This window comes from Alnus glutinosa, chromosome 3, assembly GCF_958979055.1.
Source record: "Alnus glutinosa chromosome 3, dhAlnGlut1.1, whole genome shotgun sequence".
Taxonomy (NCBI): Eukaryota; Viridiplantae; Streptophyta; class Magnoliopsida; order Fagales; family Betulaceae; genus Alnus; species Alnus glutinosa.
In genome coordinates, this window is record NC_084888.1 from 734,403 (window position 1) to 744,276 (window position 9,874).

A 9,874-nucleotide genomic window follows, 5' to 3' on the forward strand; every position below is an offset into this window, starting at 1 on the left:
ATGCACTACTTGGTGGTATTTATAGATCGATCGTCAAATTTGGTTGTCGGAAGTGTGAAGAAAGTACATTAATAGTTAGCTAGCCAACCTTCCAGAGTCGAGACATTGGAGGTTCAGAACTGCTAACAAATGCTAGCTGAAAGAATATATGCTTGACACCTACAAGCCCTTTGGAAATCTGCCGACCTACCTGCAGGTTATGACTCATCAAAACATGTCAACAAGTTATTGAACGACTTTGGAGCCAACAGAGATGTAGTGGGGTTCACCAATATTACGTGTACTTACAAATGTTTTTGATTGAAGAGACCATCTCCAATACGCGTGTTTGAAGTATAAATGTTGAAGGATTCTGAGGACTTGAGAACCAATACGTGTGTTTGATGAGATGTTGGAGGAAGTGCCAAGAAACTTGGGTTAGTTCACCTCCCAAGCTAGAATAACTGTTTGTTCAAAAATATTGGCCAACCTCTGATGACTAATCATGGCTCGACTAATAGAAGCCAATAGGAAAGCAAATTTATATGTATATATACACGGATATATATATATATATATATATATATATATATATATATATATATATATATATATATATATATATATATATATATATATATATATATAATAGCTTGACTAATAACCGTCTACATCCGCTATTTGTACATGTGGATGCGATTATCAAAACTTATATGTGGATATGGATAACGGTTTTGGCCGGAGTATGTGGATGCGATTAATAACCGCATCCGCATTCCCTTTATATATAATATATATTTAATTAAATTTACTAAAATGAGGTTCTTTTGAATTTGGTAAGTTTATGACCTTTTGGTTATTTTTTTTGTTTAATTTTTTTTATTTTTTCACTATCATCTCAAAGTCATACCTCACTACATTTATTCTTTTTTTTTTCCTTTTTTTTTTTTGTTGGGTAATCCAAATCCCAATTACTCTATGCAACAATGACCCTCTATAGTTGATAATCGTGAATTGTGTAACAAGTGAAATATTAATTTATTTAAACTTGCATATAGTAATAATCACATTATTTAATTTTGCATATAGATTTTGGGGGTAATTACTTTTTCCCCCCTCTCAACTACCAGCCATTGTCAACATGCCTCCATGAACTGACACTTCGACCAAAAGAGAGCATCCAACTACCAACTTTACATACTTTGCCCCCCTCCGTCAGGGAATCCCGTTAACTTGGACGGAATATTCCATTTTTGGGCGTTAATTTTGGTTTAAAGACCAAAATGCCCTCCAACAGTAATTAATAAAAAAATATTAAAATTAATATGTTTAAAAAAGTTGAGGGCATTTATGTCATTTTTGAATTTGAGTTAGGGTATTTAAGGCTTTTTACGAATTAAACTAACGGAATGGGGCAAAGTATGTAAAGTTGGTAGTTGGATGCTCTCTTTTGGTCTAGGTGTCAGTTCATGGGAGCATGTTGACAATGGTTGGTAGTTGATGGGGAAAAAAGGTAATTACCCCTAGATTTAGATAGTAATCCAAAACGCTCATTACCTCATATGTGACTAGCGGATAATAAACGTATTTAATAACCGCAACAATTTTACGAATGTGGATAGTAATCGTATGATGCGGATGTAGATACTTTCAAGTGATAACCGCATTATGCGGATATTACTATCAACTGCATCTGGATCCCCATGTTTAGCCCTAAATATAGCAAGCTTCCCCTCAAGTCAACAAAAAGTCTTACTCAACCATTTTTTGGAGTCTTGAGTTTGTGAATATTATGCATTAATATATAGGAGAGCTCTGTCGAGTGTTGAATATACAACATGCTAAAACAGTACCTAAGAATTATTAATGTAATATCAATAGCTCACTTTTATCACTACTAATTGATATGAAACTTGACCATATAATTGAGCAATTGCCTCACCTTTTTGCTCCTCTTTTTTTCCTTTTTTTTAAAAAAAAAAAAAAAAGAATTGTAAGTTACGGAATTTATATTTTTGAGTTCGGTAGTAAAAAATAAAATCCTATAGTTTAAAGATTAGGCCATAAATAATGAGATTATTGCATATTTTCTGGGCTAGAATCATAAAATATTAACAAACACACAATAAGACAGAACAAGCACATTTCACAAGATTAAAGAGTTCGATTAATATAACATATGCTTACAATAAAAGTGAAAGATATCTATGCATAAAAATGACTCTCTTTTTTTTTTTTTTCTTTTTTTTTTTTTTCTTTTTAATTTCTTTATTTTAGCTGGGAGGTTGAGTTCCATGAAAATTACATTTCACAATCTATATAGCAAATATAAATTTCACAAATCAGGATCTAAAGACTCCTAAGACTACGTCACGTTCCAGAGTCATTTTATTTATTGTGGTTCTGTTTGCTCATTTGAAACTTCGTCTGAGTGGGGTTTGCAATTGAGAAGTTCTTTTTGTTCGTTCGCAGCCTCGTCCGGACGGGTTTGCAACCAAGTGGTTCTGATGGCGCCTTTCCAACCTCGCTCGAACAGGATTTGCAAACAAGTGATTTAGGCCTATCAAATTTGTCCAACCATATTTGCTGCATGGACGTCAATTCTGGCTTGGATGGGATTGCAGCTGAGTAAATTCGCCTTCTATTCTCAGCTCGGGTTCGTGTTGCATCATGAATGGTTGGCAATTTTGATGGAATGATGGGAATAGTAGGCAACTGAGTGGCTACTTGATTTCTTCGATGATGTGGCAAAGGTACCCAATGTGGCTTTGTTAGAATGGGTTGAGTCGGCACTTCTGGCAATGGATGGAGAGTGGACGAAATGGGCAGATCAGATGGGATCCTAGACACAACAAAATTTGCGGTTGGAACTGCTGGTGTGTCCAAAAGGTGGTGAGCTGCTAGGCTTGCATGGTTGCTTGAGAGTGACAATGCTAAAATAAAGGTGGTCGCAAGAAAGATATGCTTATAGAAAGCCATGCTAATACTTTGGGCAACTTGTAACGGGCGTATGTGTGTTTTGAAGAAGAGCAAGTATTCAATGGGTTTTTATAGAGAATAATATGTTGAAGAATCCAAGGATTTGGAAATTTGATGAGTTGAAACTGGGGTGCGTTTTGGGAAGCATTGACTGCATGCTTGACCTCGCTCCATTGATTGGATGCAATTTCAAAAATAAACTAACTTTAACCAATATTGCTTTCAACACACTTAAATAGCACCCCCAATGGGCTATTGAACAATGCCGTGGACCAACAAATTGAGTTATTTGTGGACACAATCGATTTAATTGGTGCTTCACCCATGCCCATATGGCTCGTCTCACCATTTGCCCACTAGTATCTGTATGGCCTTACAGGCCAACTAAAGAGTGGTCAATCCTATTATAGAAATTAACAGTTCTAATTAAAGATTAGCAATTCAAACAAATTTGAGATGCCTCGTAAATTTATCACATTAAAACCAGGATCCACTTTATAGTTAGATAGGATTCTCATTCAGTACTTGTCAAATTGGTCGTCTACCAATTTATTTATTGGGATTGAACCCCTCACGCCAGCAACAATTCTAACAAGCTAGACTCATAATAAATAATCCTAATGCGACTTATGGAACTATATATATATATATATATATAACAATGAGATGGTAGTCTTATGTACGGCTCATGCTTCTTACATTCAAATGGGTGATGGGTCCATAATGTCATTGTCATTTACGTTTCTTTTTAAATTAAATTTAGAGTCATTTTTTTTAAGTGAAACGACACTAAACAGTTAGTGTCGTTTCACTTAAAAAAAGGACTCTAATCTAGATTTAGAGTCATTTGAACAGTAAATGATTCTAAATTCATAGCTGCCCTTTGCATTTTCTTGACACCCTTTGTTGAGATCACGAAAATCATGCAATTGGTTTGAGTTTTAAGTTAACATGTGAATCACAAATTTATCCTGATGCTGAATTTATCCAAACGTATAAGTTGGTTTGGGTTTTCGTTCTAAATCATATGAATTTATCCACACGTATGAGGTGCATGGCCCCATATTCGTTGCAATTGATGTACCCAATGCAATTTTTTCACCCATTTTTTTTAATTATTTCATTCAGATTGGAGTCGTTCGCACTCAAACGCTCTAACATGGAGTTCAAACTCTATTTGTTAAGTCGTTATCCAACCGACATTATTCAAGCGACTCAAAATGAATAGTATCGTTTTTTTGCCCAAAAACAACTCTGAACAAGCGACTCAAAACAATGGTTTTTTCTTTTCTTTTTTTAATTTTATATAAAAAAATCCTATAATTTCAAGATTAGGCCAAGAATAACGAGATTGTAGAATATTTTCAGAACTAGAATGAGAAGCTGTACACAATCACAAGACTAAGAGTTGGTTTAATATAAGACATGCTTACAAGAAAAAGGAAAGATATGTATGCATATATGCATGAAAATGGCTCTTCTTTTGTGTTGTTATTTATTTTAGCTGGGAGATCGACTTAATTACAAGAAAATTACATTTCACAATATAATAATCTTAGCAAGTATAGATTTCACAAATTAACCAGGAGAAACACCGTGAAATACAAGTTACTAAACCAGTTCTAACGGTAATTTTAAAAGTCACCTAAAAGAGTTTGAAAATAAGTGTGGAGCTAGAAGTGAGTTTTATAACGTTACTCAATAAGTGAATTTTTTTTCTTTACATTATTTTAAGGTGAATTATGTCACTTAAAAATAGATATAAATTTAGCTGATGACACAAAATTGGGAAACAACATCGATCTTGGTTGTTATACGTAGATACAACTAACACATATTACTTGTCCAGAAAAAACTACGACGTATACTTTTTGTATTTCGAATTGATAAGGATTCGATGCTTCTTCATATATATAGACTCGATAAAATACGTTGGTGCATGTATTCTAATGGTTGTTATTATGAAGCATTCATCTAGTTGATCAACCCTTACCACTCTCTCTCTCTCTCTCTCTCTCTCTCTCAAGTAATGGAAGCAAAGATCTGATAACAGTCAATTCTAAGAGAAGCTCGTGACTTATACAAACATAAGAAGAAATCATATGCATTCATAATCATAAGGCCAATAACAGGAGTAACACTCCAGGTGACACTAAATTGACCAAAGATTAATGACTATGGAATAGTGGAAAATGTATATAATTAATAATCCCTTATACAAACACACATAAGAAGAAATCATATATGGCCTGTAAAAATACACCGACATAGAACCAAGGCAGGATCCCCGGACATTCAGAAAACGGTTCAAGTAGTAACGGTGCAAAGAACCATCCAACAATTAAGCTAGAAGACAGATGAATGAAAATGTGGCATTTCAAGGCGGCCTAGTGGTTCAATTTGATGGGGGTGGGGAGAGGAAAGGAATCGTTGGGATGGTCGCAGGAATGGTGGGGATTGAAGGGATTGTGGTTGGGATGGTGGGCAATGGAGTATTTGACAGCGGAGGTAGTGTGAATGTCGGAAGAGTAGTTGGTTGAGATGGCAGTGTAGGCAACGGTGGCAGAGTTGGCAATGGCGTGCTAGGCAGAGGTGGCAATGTGGCTGTAGGCAGAGTTGGGAAAGAGGGCAGGGGAAGCAATGTGGGCTTGGGCAGTGATGGGATTGTAGGCAGTGTCGATGCTGCTGGTGGAGCAGCCGGTGTGTCCAACAAGTGGCGCGCTGCTAGGCTTACGTTGCTGCTTGCGAGTGATAATGCTACGACCAAAGACAAAACAAAACAGAAGTGGTCATAAGAAAATGCCATGGGGTTGGAGAACAACAGCAGGAGGTCGTTTTAAAAGCTGTTTCACTTTTAGTATTGAATAGGATAGATCGATGTTTTTGATTGAAGAAACCATGCATCTCCAATAGTGGTACTTATAAATGTTGAAGGATTCTGAGGAGTCAACCACCAATACGTGTGTTTGATGAGATGTGGTTGGAGGGACTGCCAAGAACAACAGGTTAGTTCACCTCCCAAGCTACATTAATTGTTTGTTCAAAAATATTGGCCACCCTCAAAGGATGGCTTGACTAATAGAAGCTGCCTATAGGAAAGCAAACCTCCCAGCTTACGAGCTATTTAGATTTAATAATGTTATATCAATAGCTTACTTTTATCGCTACTAGCTAGTTGATATGAAACTTGACCATAGAAGCAATTACCTCACATTTTTACTTCTTCTTCTTTCTTTTCTCCCTTTTTATTTATTTTTTATTTTTATTTTTATAGGTTACGGCATTTATATTTTTGAGCTGGGTAATAAAAAAGAAAATCCTATAACTTCAAGATTAGGCCAAAACCATTGAGATTATTAAATATTTTCAAGACTAGAATGACAAGCACACAATAAGACAGAAGAAGCACATTTCACAAGAATGAAGAGTTAGTTTAATATAAGATATATGTGCTTACAAGAAAAAGGAAAGATATGTATGCATGAAAATGGCTCTTCTTTTGTATTGTTATTTATTTATTTTTACCGGGAGAGTTACAGAGAAATTACATTTCACAACCTATAGCAAGTATACATTTCATAAATAAGGATCCAGTGACTCCTAAGACTCCGTCAAGTCCAAGAGTCATTTTATTTATTATGGAAGTAAAGGCAGAATGGCGACAACTAAATAGATCCTCATAGGCTCAATGGTGGCGGGGGAAATGCAAAATACAAGATACTAAACCAGCTCTAGATTCAACAATACATAGTATATATAATGCCTCGATGACACTTAAGGCAACAATGGCAATGTACGAGTAGAAGGATGGAGTTCATTTCTTCGATGTAACGGCAGAGGTACCCAATGTGACTTTGTTAGAGTAGGTTGAGTCGACACTTCTGGCAATGGATGAATTGGTGGGGCTGTCAATTTGTGGTGTAGAGCGCGCAACATGGGCCGATCATATGGGATCACAGCGAGAGCTAAATCTGCGGTTGGAAGTACCGTTGATGTATCCAATTTTGATGGTGGTGAGGGTAGGTGAGGAATGGTTGGCAATTTTGATGGCATGATAGGGATTGAAGGGATTGTTGTTGGGATAGTAGGAAGTTGAGTGGCTGCCAGTGGAGGTAGAAGTTTCACTTTTGGATCTGTAGGCATGTTTGGAAATGAGGAGTTCGTTAGAATACGTTGAGTGGATACTTTTGGCAATTGATGAAATAGTGAGAATGTCATTTTGGGCTGTATTAGGAATGGATGCAGAGAGTGTGGCACGGGCAAATCGGATGGAATCATAGGCGATGCCAAATCTGCGGTTGAAACTTTTGGTGTGTCCAAAAGGTAGCGAGTTGCTAGGCTCACATCGGTGGTTGAGAGTGACAATGCTAAGATCAAAGTCACGACGAAGATATGCTTATAGGAAGCCATGTTGATAAGGGGCAGAAAGTTGAAAGAACTTGTAGTGTGCGTATGTGTGTTTTTGAAGAAGAAGAAGTATTCATTGGGTTTTTATAGAGAATAATATGTTGAAGAATCCAAGGATTTGGAAATATGATGAGTTGTTTTTGTGAGGAGTTTTGAGAAGCATTGGTTGCATGCTTGACATCGCTCCATTGATTGGTTGCAATTTCAAACATAAACTAACTTTAACCAATGCCTTGAACACGATTAATTATCAAGCCAATGGGCTATTCAACAATGCCGTGGACCAACAAATTAAGTTTTTTTATTTGGAGCTTCACCCAAAAAAAATAAAAAAATAAAAAAATCGATTTGTCTCTTCACCCCTATGACTCGTCTCACCATTTGCCCACTAGCTACTACGTTTGACCTTTTAAGCATGCTAATGCGCGTGTCATCAACCCAAAATAACAATTATATGTGTAAAAGGAAAATATTAAATTTAGTTTTTTATTTTCAAGGAATTGCTCAAATTGCACGCAGTTCCTTAATTCTTTTTGTGTAATTATTATTGTCTATGTGGACTGACTTTTAATTTGTGAGAAATTTTTCGGACATGTAACGCTTTAGCATAGACTATAACTTACAGAGTTTAACCTTTCTTTTTGTACTATGAGGCCAGATTTATGTTTTTTTTGCAGGTTCTGCACGACATGCACAATTTTTCTTTGAACGTCAGCTTGTCTTTGATGTTTTCTGTAGTTGTTCTTTTCTCTTTTTTTTTTAGAGTAGTTTTTGAAAGTCCATTAAAAGGAGTAATTTTATATGTCATATAAATGTCCATCAAATAATGAGGTGGCTTTTAAAATTACCATTGGGCGTGTGATTTATCAAATTGTGAATTTGATCAAATGGTAATTTTAAAAGCCACCTCATTGTTTGATGGACACTTGATGAACATTTATATGACATGTAAAATTACTCATTTTAATGGCTTGTTAGTTAGATCAACCATCTTTTATTTGTTAGGGGTGCTTTATTGTTAAAGAGTGGTTCATCTGTCCTTAAAATATTTATTTATTTGTAGGCAGCACTTAAGTCAGATTTTTTTGGTTTAGTGTGTAAGGTGTCGATGTGCCTCTATTCACTGTATTTGCCTTCGGACCTCTTCAGATTAATGCATGGTAGCTCCAGTTATTTTGTTAAACAATAATAAATAAATAAATAAATAAATAATAATAGATTGGGCTTGAAAAATTCCTCCTATCCGGTCTAGAAGAAAAATTTGCATGTCAGTCTGAGGAGAAGCACATGAGTAACATAAATAAGAAACCATATTCAATAATGATATGGACTATTACAATAACAATAACACTCGCAACTCACAAGTGACTCTGAAATACAAAAGAATATTGATTCTACAATGATAGAAATAAATCATCGGAGTCTCTTAAACAAATTAAAATGGCTCCACTTATATATATATATTATTTAAAGCTAAAGCCTAAAGGGCAGAAGAATGGAAATGTGGCATCTCAAGGATTAGAGCTTCAGTTTGATGGGGGTGGGGAGAGGAAAGGAATGGAAGGGATTGTCGCTGGAATGGTGGGGATTGAAGGGATTGTGGTTGGGATGGTGGGCAATGGAGTAGCTGGCAGCGGAGGTAGTGTCACCTTGGGAACAGTGGGCATGGTTGGCAATGTTGGGACCTGGGTGCTTGGCAACGGCGGCAATGTGGATGCCGGAAGAGTTGGTTGGGTTGGCAGCGTAGGCATTGGGTTGGCAGGCAATGGTGGCAAGGTGGGCTTTGGCAGAGATGGCTGAGTGGGCAATGTTGGCAACGGCATGCTTGGCAATGGTGGCAACGTGGCTGTAGGCAGTGTTGGGAAAGAGGGCAGGGGAGGCAAGGTGGGCTTGGGCAGAGATGGGATTGTAGGCAGTGTCAAAGATGGAGGTGGAGCAGATGGTGTGTCCAAGAGGTGACGAGCTGCTAGACTCATATCCGTGCTTGAGAGTAACATTAATGCTATGAACATAGAAAGAGGGAAACAATACTTGGAAAAGGCCATGGTTTCAATGAAAGGAGGTTTGAGATAGCTAGCTAGAGTACTAATTGGCAAGCGGGATGAATTGACGAGTAGATGCACTACTCGGTGGTATTTATAGATCGATCGCCAAATGTGTTTGATAAGATGTGGTTGGAGGAAGTGTGAAGAAAGTACGCACATTAATAGTTAGCTAGCCAACCTTCCAAAGTGGACACATTGGAGGTTCAGAACTGCTAACAAATACTAGCCTTTAGGAAATCTGCCGACCTACCTGCAGGTTATGACTCATCAAAATATGTCAATGAGTTATTGAACGACTTTGGAACCAACAGAGATGTAGTGGGGTTCACCCGGCACCTCACTTGTCCCAACTTAGTATTTGACTACCATTTCTTTGTGACACAGTTAATATCGGGCGGATTTCCAACAATCGATATGGTGTTTGCTTAACCCATATGGCTCAATATATACTATTATGAGCTTGT

General features: G+C 36.8%; 1 protein-coding gene across 1 annotated transcript; it reads right to left on the reverse strand.

Annotated features, from left to right (window-relative positions):
- Positions 1-8,891: 8,891 nt before the first annotated feature.
- On the reverse strand, positions 8,892-9,410 carry LOC133862553 (protein PELPK1-like). Its single transcript, XM_062298383.1, has one exon. It carries the CDS (start codon positions 9,408-9,410, stop codon positions 8,892-8,894), a length of 519 nt encoding a protein of 172 aa, XP_062154367.1.
- Positions 9,411-9,874: the final 464 nt, after the last annotated feature.